Source organism: Anomalospiza imberbis, chromosome 5 (genome assembly GCF_031753505.1).
Source record: "Anomalospiza imberbis isolate Cuckoo-Finch-1a 21T00152 chromosome 5, ASM3175350v1, whole genome shotgun sequence".
Classification (NCBI taxonomy): Eukaryota; Metazoa; Chordata; class Aves; order Passeriformes; family Viduidae; genus Anomalospiza; species Anomalospiza imberbis.
In genome coordinates this window covers 65235782-65250611 of record NC_089685.1, presented here as the reverse complement: position 1 = coordinate 65250611, position 14830 = coordinate 65235782, and the positions used below count along the sequence as shown (strand labels likewise).

Genomic DNA, 14830 nt, shown 5'->3' with positions numbered 1-14830 from the left:
GCTGAATTTTGGACAGAGGCTCTATTTTGGGTTGTGGCAGGCAGAGCCACTGCTGGGAAGCCTCATGCAGGGAAGCATGCAGCAACCTGGTCCTTCGTGGAATGAGTTGCTCCAGGAACTGCCCTGGCTGCCCATCTGCTTCGGACAGCAAATCGAAGTCCTGTTTCCAGCATGCAGCATAAGACCTGGCTGTTTTTCATCATCATAGGTATCACTGAAAACCAGTTGAGCTCATCCTAAAGCATTTTCACCAACAGACTGTCCATGCATAATTTATTGTGCTTTAGATTGAATACTAGGAAAAATTTCTTCACTGAACCGGGTGGTCAGGCATTGGAGTGAGCTGTCCAGGGAAGTGGTTCAATCATCATCCCTGGAATTGTTCAAACACCATGTAGGTGTGGTTCTTTGGGACATGGTTTAGAGGTGAACATGGCAGTGCTGAGTTAAGGTAGGAGTCGAAGACCTTAAGGGTGTTTTCCATCCTACATGGTTCTATTGTTCTGTGATGTCACTCAATGTATGCTTAATTTAAAGTTATCAGTACTCTTTCAGTGGTTGGGTGAAAAAAATTTAGACGTGGAGGCTACTTTAAGCTTTCTTTCATAAACAGTTTGATTTAACACCCCGTTGAGTCTAGTTCTACTCAAATAATTTTTTACATAGTTAAATCTTATTTTTAAATAATCAAAATATATCCCCAGATCACAGTTTTGCAGAATTCTGACTCTTCTCATTAATAAATGCAGCAATCACCACCCTTCAAGTCCTCTGAGTTTCCAGCAGTGACCTGATGCAAGCTTACTTTTATCTAGGTTGCTCAGAATTTCAGGAATCTGCACCTTATTATGAAAATGATCGGCAGAGTCAGTGCTGGGGGAAGACTGCACACTCTGGTGCACAGAAGCCACCTTCATCTCAGCCTCCAGGCATCTAAACACCCTCAAACCTCTACCTCTGAGGAGAGATTGTACACCAACATATCAATTTACACTACTTGAAATACAGAGAGCTGGAACAGACAGCTTGGAAAAATTGTCAACCTTTGCTGTTTACAACTCAGCCTTCATATACAACCCACTGCTCTGGTCAGGATTAGTCCTGTAACCAAAACCAGCAAGGCCCAGCCTTTTAATGGCACCGGTTTTAGTCCTACCTGTGCCATCTGCCTCTCCAGCTTTGACCGGGGAATATCATCAAAATAGTTTTCATTTCTTCTTCTCCTTGCATCGCCCTGCATGATAATGTGGGGAACGTCCAGGGAGCCACCAGTAGTGAAAGTGCTTTGGCTAAGTGATGGAGACAACTGAGGAGGAGTGTGGTTACCGCTGGGTTCCTGAACAGAGAAAGAAAAATGCAGCATAAGAAGAACAGTATATTGCTGACTTCAAATCACACATTTAAAAGTGCATTTGTATTGCTCACACTAAAAAAAATTATGGAACAATTCCTGCAGTAGAGGTTATTGTGGATGAACTTTTAAGATTTGCTACCTGAAGTGCAGAGCCCATGTAGAAGGAAAAATAGTTCACTGATTACATGAACTAGTGGCAAATTTCCTCCCCAAAACCTTCTTGTGTAATAAATACTCTCTCCTAGAGATAAAACAGTGAGCTACTTCTTGTCAAGGCTCAAATAAAGCCATTATTTAGGATTAGCTATTTGTAAGATGAAATAGATTCTCACCACTTCTGAGCAGCTGCACTGAGCAGTGAAAGTGATTTGAACACTAGCAACACCTCTTGCTGGAGAAAAAGAAATGCATGCCCATTTACACAGTATAGACATTTTGTTGCAATTTTTATAGGTTTTGCAGAACATCCATTTTAACTTGAAGTACCAGATATCAGACACAAGCTAAATACCAATTCCTGGAATACATGAAAGCATCAGAGTACAAATATTTTACCTGGCTTTTCTGGTTACCTCTACTGAACTGTAACCTTGTATCAGTCAGTGTGCAAATACCAAACAGAATTCATACATAAGTGCTCCCTAATAAATAAACAGATCCTCCTGGTATGCATTTCACCACGATCTGCCACCACACTGCCCACAGTGAGACACTGTGCATACGTTTGGAAATACACAGTCTCATGCACATGACATCACTTGTTCAACCTGCTACAAATATTGGTGTCCAGAGCCACCATTCCACACTCTCTTGGATCTCCACTAGCAGGAGCAGGGAGCTACAGTGCACTGTCCAGTCTGCACCAGCACCGCCCAGTGTGAGCAGGAAAACACTCTCATAGCAGCTGAATGGGAAATGTTCCTCTCTCATGATGTAGGGTACTGGGCAGAATGTACCCAGGAGCAGGTTTGCTCAGCGCAGACCTTCTCTAAACCACCTGCTGCTGCAATGCTCTACTTCAATACTCAGCAACAAGAAGGGACTTGAAGAAGGTGGAGCAAGCAAAAAACCTGCTCCAGTGTGGAAGGTAAAAACGTTCTGCCTTTTTATTTAAGGAGAGAATTAAAGTGGACGATTCATACATAATTACACTGAAGCAAGCCCAGTTCTGAAAAGCATCAAGATACTTTACTCCATGCTGTTAAGAAACAAGATGTGGTGCAAGAAATCAGGGAGTTATAATCTCTTCCAAATGGAAAGGAAAGTTCAGGTCATAGTAATGCCTGATGTCAATATTTGAAGTGTAGGAGTCTATGTGACATTATTCCTTGCAATCACAGTAATGGATTAGTATTTTTCATGTTGCCAACAAGAAAAATGTTAGGAAAATATATAGCTCTTTAGTAATTTTTAATTAACTGGGATTTTAACTTTGAAAAAAAATTCTCTGGCTTTCCTATGATCTGAGACAAGCACTTGACATTTCCCAGGGGAAAGAAAAGAGTATTTTCCTCTTAGGAATAATCTTTTTCCTCCTTCACAAAATCCACCTACATTTGGCCCAGTTAAAAGCTTCTGGAAAGCTGTATTCTGCACATGCTTAGTAGGTTTGGTGAGGCAAATCCTCTAAAACCCACCCTCCCTGGGCCTAACAACATGGTGCACACACCTCTGCTCTGAAAATAACCTGAGTACATGGGCACCAAACAAGATTCTCTTTAATGAGTGCTACCTGCTGCTCCAGCCAGGTGGGTAACCTCTCTCTGCTCTGAATCAGGATTCACCCACTGTTGCAGGGCCACCAGTGTATCAAAGTGACAGATGAACATAAGAGATTCCTGCCCTCATCGAGCTTTTCATATTTTATCAAACTGCATATGAGGAGGAAATTAACTCTGAGATCTATATTGGAAGATTGCTGGCATGGCAATACAGACAAGAAATACCAACTCAAGAAATTAAAGAATTACTGTGCCTCTGCATTATGGAACAGTATGTCATTGTACGATTTTAAGCTATTTTCTCAAAGTTGTCCTTCACAGCACAGATGGATCCTCAACTGTGCAGCGTGTTGTCATCTACTGAGCACCGTGTTACCATTAGGTACCGTGTAGTCAGTATTTTATTCTTGCCTCGTTTCATGGCCCCAAACCTCTCTCCTAAACCCTCTTTAAATCCTGCTGTGAAGATACGATGATTAATATCATCATAGTCATGATGCTCATAAGTGCATTACAAATGTCAATCAATTAATTTTTGCCACACCTGTGACTTCTGGCATTTCATAATCACTGCTTTAGTGTGGGTGACCAGAGACACACAGACAACAAAGGTTAGAAGGTACCTGTCACTCAATTACAACATCCGTTGCTCGATTTCCCAAGTGCTTGAGTTCCAAACTCCATGTCTGTTGATCTAATTTTCTGCACTGTGTACTCCAGCATTTGTAAAAATCAGACTCAAGACTCCAGGCAAATATGGAGATTGTCAGTGACATACAATTAGTGACTGTTTAGGAGGCAATTAATTAAACAGCTTACCACAAATTATCTGAGTTTTTTGTGGCACAAACAGGTGTAAATCTATAGTTTTATTAGTACAGCTATTCCTTTAATCATGAGCCTGTCTCCCATTCTTACTTCATTCCTCTTCCTCTTTCCATACCCACCTCTTCACCTCCTCAAACAAACCTGCAGAGCAGGCACAGACACCCTTGCAGGTGCTACCATGGCCTCAGTACCACACTACTGTTAGTCACTCGGTATTCATATTGTGTTTCTACCTGGCTGTGAATGCAAGGACACATGACCTGCAGGGATGTCTGATCACATATTTCACTCTCAAAATATGCCTCATCCCCTCTCATACCTGCTGCTCACGTACACCTGGAACCACAGAGATCAGGGCTGGAAAGGAGCTTAAGAGATCCTTTCCCAGGCTGCCTGGGCACACTTCATGTCCCACAGATGTTTCTCTAACCTGAAACCAGGAATTCTCTCCAGTGAATTAATTCTTGTGTTAAAATATCATTACTATTGCAACATTTCTTCTCCAAATTTTCTGCCAAAATTGTTGGTCCTTCAGTTTAAATTCCAGTCTCCAGTGCTGACTGGGTGAGGAAGGGCTCCCAGGAAGAACATGGAAACTGGTCCTGCAATTAAAGATTACTCAAGGAAAAGATGCATTCAAGGAAGGAAAGCAAGATTGCATAGGAAACCCAAGATCCAGCAATTTCTATACTTTTGTGTATAGAAAAGTATATTTGTATAGTGTCTGTGTGCATATAAATGCTATATATATATTATATATAAAACATATATATATATATATTTGAATACAGTATATTTGAAATCAAAATAGTGTTTCCTTAGTACACAGTAACACACAACAGGGAATAACATATGTTGTGGATATTTTTAAGATTTTAAGGAAGTTTTGCTTTTTATCAACGTTTAACCATCTACTTTGAAATATTTTAAAAGCTAATACAAAAACAGTCAAAAAAGATGAAGCATTAGCATTGCTTAGCTTGAGCTAGGGAACTTAAAAGTAGACTTTAAATAACAAACTACCTTTTCTACTGATGCAGCCTTATCTAGTGGAAAGTGCTCCTGCCCATGGCAAAAAAGGTTGAAAGTCGATGATCTTTAAGGTCCTTTCTAATCCAAACTGTTCCGTGATTCTATACAAATCAATCTTACAGCAGCAGCAGCAGACAGTTTATTTAAGCCAATTTTCAAGATACAAATTATTGCAGACCACAAACGAAACACTATGTCTTTGTTTCGTGTGAAATGGCATAGTAGCAGTTGATGGGAAAGAAAACCTTCATTCCAAATGCATGTCCTCCTCTTTAAGATTCTCTGTGAAGACTCCAGTTCCAAGAGGTGATAAATGACAGTTAGCACTGGCCTGCATCAGTAACTCTCGCTGTGCAGCAGCAGACTACTTTTTATCATTTTGACTACAGATGGAGGACATCCAGTTTTCTCTTCCATATTAACTGAAAATATACAGTCCTGACCAAGAATGTGGACCGTGGAAACTTTCCCACTTGCTGAGTAGGAATTAATTATCCAGTCCAGAGTATTGAAGGCATTCAGCAAAAAAGTCTGCCTTTTTATCTATTTCTCTTTCCTTGGAGTGTTTTAACACCTGCCATGCATCAGGAATCATTCAAAAAATACATAAAAATAAACTACAAGAAAAACATCCACACGTTTGTGCAATGTGCCTTAGAGCACATTACAGATTTGTCAGACTTTTTAAAATATGGTATTGGGAATAGCTTGAATTAAGGGGTTGGATCTAAAATGTCTGTATGGAGCATCTGAGAATAAGCAGGGTGAAAACAGGCTGGTCACAGAAATTTTAAATACACTTAAAAATAAGCCCTCATTCTGTCTTTCTGTATTTCCCTTTACACTAGGAAATTTAACTTGGGAGCACAGACACTCTCTGACATTTTGAAATTTAATCCCAAACAATATTCCTGTCAGAAATGCAGCCCCATGAAAATAATGGGATCCAATCAATTGCGAAAGGTGTGACCTAAAATATCAAAATAAAAATGTTGCTATGAACTCTGTTGGAGAGAACGCAGTAGGAAGTGGCCTTCAGACCACAACTTGGTAAGAGTAGCAGACAAGTAAGCAAAGGCATTGGATTGGAGAAACTGAGTGAAGGTGGTGTAATGAGAGGGGATTAAATGTGGTCAAGTGTGGAAAAACACCAGGGACAATGCAACAAGGTTTCTGAAAGAGGGAATAGAAATGAAAATTAAAAACATGATGAAACTTTTGATATACAGAGACACCTTAATGGCATTTTTATCTCAACACTTTCAAGATGTTCTCCTTAAAGAAAGCTTAAAGCATATATCTGAAAAGTAAGTGCAAACATTTGAAAACATGAAAGGAAAATGGTAACTCTCTTGCACTATTGACTGGCTGGGCTGGGAATCCTGTGGGCAAATGAAAACTTGCATCTTTTACATCCCTGGTCCTGAGCTAGTTTCTTTAGCAAAGATAAGCTGATACTTCTAAGATTCTACTTATTTCATCCTAGGCAGACATCTGAAACAGGTCACATGGATCACCCTGTAAAAATGTCACTATAACTCTGCTGGCCATAGGGGGAGGTGTGACAGAACAGGTCAGCCTAAGATGTCCATTATGTACAACTCTGAAGGGAGGTAAGTTGAACCCCACTCAAAGCAGCCATTGTTTTCATGTGAATGTTATGAAACCCTTGCTGACTTGTCAATAAATGCAAACAAATTTTCATGGGGACTCACCCTGAGGGTTATTGACCGAGGTGGTTTCTGAGGAGGATCTTCGTGAAGCCTATCTCCCAAAGATGCCAGAACACGCTTCCGGTGGCCAATCAAGCTAATTTTTAAGACCTGAAATAATATCAAAAATACATCATTAAAAGAGAACGTGGCATCCATTACATGAACATCCAATTCAGATTGAAGTGATTTTCTCTTTAAAGCTTTTAACAAGTTAGTCCTCTAGACAGGCTGAGCAGACAGGGAACTGTGTAAGGCAAACAATCAGCAGAGAAAATGAGAGGTGAGATCAGAGGAAAAACACTGTAAAATGAAGGAAGAAACTAGAGCATGTATAGGTGCAGAAAACTGAAAAAAGCCAGACTCAAACATGAGTAAAGAGGGAAAAAAAATGAAGAGAAGGCAGAAGAGCAGGAAGGAAAAAAGGGAAAGGGATGAGAAGACTGGAGAAGGAAATTCAAACGTGTATGCAAAGAGTGAGTGATAAGAATTAAAGTGATTCTCGGCATGGATGAGGGAAAGAGTGAGAAACAGCCAGCAAAAGCTTAGAGGAGGCAAGAAGGGAAAAAAGGAACTGTACAATGAGTAAATTTTAACTTTTAAATCTATTCATCATGCCTCTCACAGTGTTGCTAGTAAAGGCTTAAAACTGCAGGATTTGGCAGAGGAGTAGGGAATAGTTTCTCTCAAAGTGACCTTGCAACAGGGAATGCTAAAATTGTTGGCATGGGAAAACTCCATTTATTATGCCGAATGTTGTTCATCCTCTGCCTGTTTTGAGAAGTGGAAGTCCTGTGGAGAGATAACATGCTCTGACAGACATGGAGGAAGACTTGTGTTATAAAGAGAAGCCCTCCCCTCCACTCCTGCCAGCTAGAATGGAGCCACATCCCTGTCCCTCTGTCCACTGGCGTGGTTAGCAAGGTAATGAAATAAATCCACCCTTCGCATTTTGGCTGTGGTTTGAGTGTTGCCCTTGGTTACTGGTATTTGTAGATTCACACACACAGGTAATCTCCAAATATCTCATACAGTTTGTGTTATATAGAATCATCCTTGTGTAAGAAACACTGGGTGGACAAACTTTACCCTGGAGCTGTATTACTTTTTTTTATCAGACACAAAATCTCTGTTGAACAGAAATGGGTCCATCAGTAGATACATTCACACACCTCATGCTTGTCCAAATTCTCTGAATGCTGCCAAAAAGTTGCCCCAAATTTACAGCAACTACTCCCCATTTGTATTTCTCTGTGTCTTTGTCTCATACAAAACCACCACTGCTCTCAGGAAAAGAGGGAGAGCAGAAGCATCAAGTTGGAAATTTTAAGTATTAGTGGGAAAAATAAGATATTTCAGTGATAGTCTTTAATGGCTACAATGGCTGTAGTGTAAAGAGTTATAGCAGCACTAATTGTAGCAGTAAAGCCTCTGCTCTGCAAACAGCAGTGTCCTTACATAACTCCTCCAGACTGTACATGTGCTTTCATACTCCAGAGCTGCCTCCATTCCTTCTCAGAAAACAGTACTTCCCACTATATTTAGGACCACTGTGTGTCAACACCCTTCAGTTGAGAGGAAGTTCTCACTAAACCTAGAAAAAGTAATAGTCCCAAAAAAAACCTGGAAATGCTACATCTTAAATGAACAACTACCTCAGCTTAAGCGGTAGGACAAAGAGCTACAATCCATGAGAACAAACAAAACCCAAACCCCAGCAACTCCCCTGCTACATCTCTTAGATGCAGTATCTCAAAATATGGTACAGCAAAACATGTCATTATTCCAGTATCCATGCCTACTCATCCATTATGCTGCCCATCCATGTGCACACAAATCCGTCCACGTTTCCTCTGTTAGATGTCTCCGTGCTATCTGATACTGTTGAACGTCAATAACCTCTTTGCTGCCCCCATCTCCAGAGTGATGGGCAATGACATGAAGCAGATGGAGGCCTTCCTCTGAGAAGCAGCTTACAGGGGTGTTGGAGACCCTGCAGCTCAGCAGCGGACACAAGCTGCGGTCCCACAAACCACCCTGCTATGTGCTATCCTTTCAGTCTAAATCCAGAGAAGCACGAGTGAAGCTGAGATAATGCAGCACACAGAGAAATGCCTGAGGCATGCAGGAGACTTAGTTATGTATTCAGTTTACAGTGAGTGTTAAACAGAAGGGTGCACAGTTTATCTCTGTATTTAACTATATGAAACACGTGAATGAACCACAGCTGCTTTAAGCATTACTCAAGTAATGCACTTCACTGAACTTGCTTCTTTCATAATGCTTCTTCAACAAAAAGATCATTTTTCAAGAGATTTTTAAGCCAAGCTAAAGTTCTTTGGGTTGTTTCAAGGTTCCCAGCACTCTGACTGCCTTATTAGCTATATCAAAACACAAAACAATTTTCTTTGACTTCACAGAGCTGTTGAACAATGGGAGAGAAAAAGACATGAGTCTTGAGGGACTGCACACATAAGAGATCAGCACACAGGTCTCAATGACTAAATTATTTCAAAAACTGTTCTCAATTTGAAAGTAATACAGATCTTTAAACACCATAGGCACTGCTAAGTTTACTCCACATTTTGTTTTTCAATTATAATAATGGTGGTTGCCCCAAATGTGAATGGGAGGGAGTTAATGATGCAACCTACAGAAACATATGGTCCTCAGGCAACAGGCAGCTGACTCCCAGTCTCATCTGGAGCACATACTCCATTAACTGAAGACAGCTATTCTTCTGGAAATTACTCCCTAGCAATTTTCTTACTTGGAAAACCTGATTCTCAACATAAAATACTGTTTCCTGAAACACTTCTATATTTGAGTTATGAGGGTTTAACAAACATCCCAAAACTCAGAAACTCATCCTGTGATGGATTATCCTTGACAGTGTTTATCAAAAATGTCAAATATCATAAATATAGGTCAACAGTGTGGAATGGTACAGTTGCCTAAAGCAGTATCATAGAAATATGTTAATGTTGAAAGTCTTGCACTTGAACAGCCCACAAGTTAGCTTTCCTGGTATATAGTTTCTATAAATCAGGTTACAGTGAACACCATAACACTGAACCCTGAATAAGGACAGTCAATACAGTGCACCTAAGTGTCATGCAGTGAGGCATTTTGTCAAATGGATTGTAGCCCACTTACTATACAACAATAAAATGACTTTTGCAGTGTGGCTGCAGGAATCAGCAACAACATGTCATCAAACTGCTCAGACTAGCTCAAGGCTGTCCACAGTATGTTATTTCATCACTGGGACAAAAGGAAAAAAAAACCAAAAAACATGACATGACATGCTTCTTTCCACACTGACGGCAGGATACCTGAGACAAGAATGATACTACCCCATTTCATGTATTTGATGTTGCAATACAATTAACAGAGAATGGGGCAAGTCATTCATCCAAAGCACTGACACATGCACAAAATTTTAATCTTATTTTTACTTCTGTAATCTGCAATGAGTAGTATACAAAATGAAATTCCACTAGGAAATGTAAGAAATCCACAAATATAACCAATGTAACACTTTGCATTTAGATCTCTGGCTTAGTTGACAGATGTTTCAGAAGATACATGTAGCCCAATAACTCCCTGATGACTGTGTATGTGCAAATGCTGGAATTAACAAGTTATTCCACCTAAAAATGAGCTTTATTTCTGCAACATTCTTCTGCCTGATCTTTTCTCCAATTGAATAATAATATTTAATACTTTATGATTTTACTTTTTTTTTCCAGAATATTACAAAGATTACTGAAATTCAAGACATTAATTCTCCTTCTTTTGGAATAATCTGAAAAACTTTTGTATGGGCTGAAATTAGGATCATAATAGCACAAGAGGTATGGATTAAATGTGTAGCAGCAACTGGATACTAGGAACCACCTACAAAATATAAAATTAAAGAGTGATCAGAACAGTGCTAGTGAGCACCGAAGCACCCTGCTGGTCAGAGGCTTCCTGCAACTTCTCTGGTGTCCACAACTGCAGGGGAAGCAAGTGTTTATTATGCCTAGGAAGACACCTGTAAGAGACTTATTATTTCATATCATAATAATTTCATATCATAAGGGTATGAAATATGTGTCACAATCCTCTGGAATGAATTACCCACCTGGAAACAGATGCCAGTTGTTTTGATGACAGCACTTCACAAAGGCCAATGTCTGTCTCGTAAGTCCCATTTCTACATGTTATTATGAGGAACTGATGTTTGTTTGGTCCCCTATCACTCAAATAAATAACTGAGATGCAGATTTCCATTTAAGGGCCTTGAGAAAGCAATGGCCAAGAGTCTTCTCCAAGTAACTTATCATTGCCACCCCAGGTCAGACTGAGGGAGGTGAGATTTCATTATTTTTTATAGGCGTTCTCAGGACAGACTTTGTCCTGACTTGGCCAATCAAGCCATTTTTGTCATTGAAGTGTTTTCCAAATTGGCTAACCTGGTATTGGAAAATAACAGGTGCTAGTATTTAGGCTTCACTAAAGATAAAAATAGTAACAGTAGTTTTGTGCTTGTAATCAATAAATATTAATATTTCAGTGAAAAAAAATCTATTTAATATTTCCCTGAAAAAAACCTGGAAAATGCAGTGAAATAAGAGCTGGCTGAAACTGATACCTGGCCACTTTGACTCCTGAAGATGTGTCTCAGGCTACATGCTGGACTGCTTTTTAAAAACAATTTTTAAATTAAAAAGTTAAATACATGGCCTCTTAAGAAATAAGTCACAGTTCAATCATTTTACAAGCCTCAGATGTAATGATAAACAGAACATAAGTGCATTTCTGTCACATTAATCTTAAACCCCCATAAATCAGAAATCCAGAAGATCTTTTATACATACAAACACCAAGACTGTTATAATAATGACTGCCTATTCTAAGAGACAAGGCTGAAAACATTATGTAAAAAATGGCAAGCAATAAGCAGGTCCTTACATAAAGGAAAGCATTCTATTTTCATAGGAAATAAGTACAAAAAATATTAGACAATTTGAAAGGTGGAACACATTCCCAAATGTGTGCTAGAAGGTAGACGGTTCCCTCCACTGAGGACTTGCATTTTCACCTGTGTGTTGAGCTAATGACAGATCCAGTTACTGGTTCAGATGAGATCTGAACAATGTGTGGTCACGGAGACCAGGAGTACTTACTCCTTGAGGTCTTCAGTGTTAATCATATAGCACTACAAGAGAGCAATTGCAACACCAATATGTTATCCCACAATATTTTGCAGGATTACTTACACAGCAGATAAATTATAATTAAAGTTACTGGTACTACAACACTTTTCATAATGAGCTAATAATTTATTTATCTATTTTAAATAGGCAATTATCAGCAAAGCACATTAATCTGTACACAAGCATGAAATATAGCTCATGTAATGAGAAATAAGAGATAAAATAAAAATCTCTATAGAAAATTTTAATAGCTCTAAAATGGATCCTTTTTTTTCCTGATTTTGATCTATTTTCATTGCAGACTTCATTCCAAGCAAAAGGAAAAAACCCCAAACATTCAAGCCCATTTAAAAATGGGACATTTGTCTACTAAGTAAATGGCTTTTTTTAAAACCTTCTGATGCCATAGAGCAATAAGCATTTTTACAATATCAGAAGAAGCAAACAGCCATTCACTGCCTGGAGTAGAAATGCAGATTACTCTAGCTCACAGTATTAACCAGGGCTGTCATGAAAAGGTAAGCTCTGCAATATGTTAATAGTATCCGTTAATTATAAAGATATTATTATATTAGGATTGGAAATTGTTTACTCCTATATCATGTAATTATATAGTCTGATAAAAATTGCAGCAAAAATAGTGAAAAATCTAAGATGGTGTTAAGTATCTTCTACTACTAGAGTTTAATGAAAGTCCCTCTTTGTTTTTTTGGTTTTTCTTTTAAATCATCAGCATTATTTAGATATACAATGAGTGCAGAAAGACTGTTAGCAACATACAGAAGGAAAACCCAAACACTGGAGAGAAGAACCTGGACTGAGGATCAGAACTAATGTTCTTAAGAAATGCTATTCAGAACAGACTTAGCTTCTCAGTATATTTGCCAGTTACCAGATGTAAGCATGAAGGCCTAATTACTTTTGCATCATAATTATTTCAGTTTAGTAAAACAATTTTTGTGTATTGTAAAACATTCACATTAAAATTCCACTCCTGAATGTCTAGTTCAAGTCAGATCTATGCACAGAGGCTATGGCTTCATTCTGGCTTTGCTATCACAGAACCACAGAATCATAGAAATCATTTAAGTTGGGAAAGGCCCTTAAGGCCACTGAGTCCAACCACAGAACTAAAACTGACAGGTCCAACATTAGAATATGTCCCTAAGTGCCACATCTAGACATCTTCTAAACATCTTCAGGAAGGGTGACTTCACCACTTCCCTGGGCAGCCTGTTCCAGTGCTTGACAATGGTTTTGGTGAAGAAATTTTTTACTAATATTCAAACTAAACCTCCCCTGGTGCATCTTGAGGTGATTTTCTCTTGTCCTGTCACTTGTAACTTGGGAGGAGAGGCTGACCCCCACCTGCTTTCAGCCTCTTGTCAGGTGGCTGTAGAGAGCAATAAGGTTCCCCCTGAGCCTCCTTTTCTCCAGACTAAATACCCCCAGCTCCCTCAGCCACTCCTCATCAGACTTGTGGTCCCTCCCCAGCTGTGTTGCCCTTCTCTGGATAAGCTCCAGCATGCTATGGAGCAGTTCATACAGGATATACAGCAATCCAAAATATACTTATCCCTTACAGCAGTACACATCCCAGATGTATACATGTACAAGCACGACAATGCATTATTGCTCTACTGCTAACTAATATTTACCCACTTTTTAAGGGGAAAAATTGTAAAAGTATCATCATGATAAAAATCTCAAAAGTGTCTGTAGGCTTTGATACAAGCACTGGTAATGTCAGTACTCTGCTACTGTGAACTGATAGCATGATGCTGAGGCCACAACCCATCCCAATTCACTGCCAAAATACACGTACATTGTCCTATAAATCTCATGAAAACTGTGTGGAACTGCTTCCTTAGAAGAAAGATCTGCAGAAAGAAATACCAGGGTTTGGTCCAACAGGAGGGGTTCTGGGCTGCAGTGGGAGCAGTTGCAGCAGAGTGACCTCCCAGGGATGTCACTCCTGGGATCCCATCCACTCCAAAAACAGACCTGGGAGGTGGGCAGGAAGCAGCTCTGTGTATGGCCAGCTCCTCATCTCATGTGTTCCTTGATCACAGAAATGCTAACATTGGCACAAGTAAATGGGCTGGAAAGTATAGCCAGAGATGAAGGAAAGGAGAAAGGGTGGAAATCTCATTTTCAGCAGCTGCTTTTGCTTACAGCAGCACAAAGCCAAACACGAGATGAACCCACTACAGGGAAACTGCAGCTTCTTTCACAATGGACCACCCAAAAGAGGAGGGCAGCTAGGATTAAAAAAGACCGCAAAGAGACATAAAGCAAATGCTTTAACAGAAACCATGGTCTATAAGCGCATGCATTTGAGTACTCAGCAGCTCTTGTCTTAACAATTATCAGTGTGGACTCACCCTACTGCAGAGTGGCTGCTTCCCCTCAGCCATACCACTGCCGTTGACAGTGTTTGGCACACTGAAGGAAGAACACATTTTGTGATATGCTGGTAATAGGCAGCTTTAATTTTGGTTTTGGGCACAACTTATTATGCCATCCAGGAATTTCACCACTATTAAGATCTTAATTTCATTAATTTACAGGAAATATGTACCAACAGATATGACACAGTGCAAAGAGGATCCTCAATTATTGCTCTACCTGTCTACCTGCACTGTAGCAACAGCATCTGACCAATTTTATCACTTTTCTTCCAGCAAGGACACTCGCTAGAAGAATAAACTTTGAATAACTGATAAACTCAGTACAGATTATGTTGTGACATACAACCTTAGAATAAAAATAATTAATAAAAAAATTCTTCATCTAATTATTCTTCCAGACATCTTTTACTATCTTGGTTTGTAATCTTTACTCACTAAACAATTATTGAATTAAATGTCAGCCCCCTCCCCAAGTTTCACACTCCCATCCACCTTCATCAACCTCACCCTTTAAAACCAAATGGAAGAAGCTACTGCATACCTAAAAGCTACCAATTCATCTCAACTC

The 14830-nt window shown here is 39.5% G+C and overlaps 1 protein-coding gene across 13 annotated transcripts in view; it reads right to left on the bottom strand.

Moving 5' to 3' along the window:
• The window catches only part of ANKS1B (ankyrin repeat and sterile alpha motif domain containing 1B), a 401048-nt gene that overhangs the window by 43314 nt on the left and 342904 nt on the right, over positions 1-14830 (bottom strand). For all 13 annotated transcript variants that reach the window (XM_068191650.1, XM_068191661.1, XM_068191653.1 and 10 more), the window contains 2 exons: positions 6651-6758; positions 1157-1336 (listed from right to left, as the gene is read on the bottom strand). In XM_068191650.1, coding sequence (XP_068047751.1) covers positions 1157-1336; positions 6651-6758 — 288 coding nt within the window. The remainder of the gene's footprint in view (positions 1-1156; positions 1337-6650; positions 6759-14830) is intronic.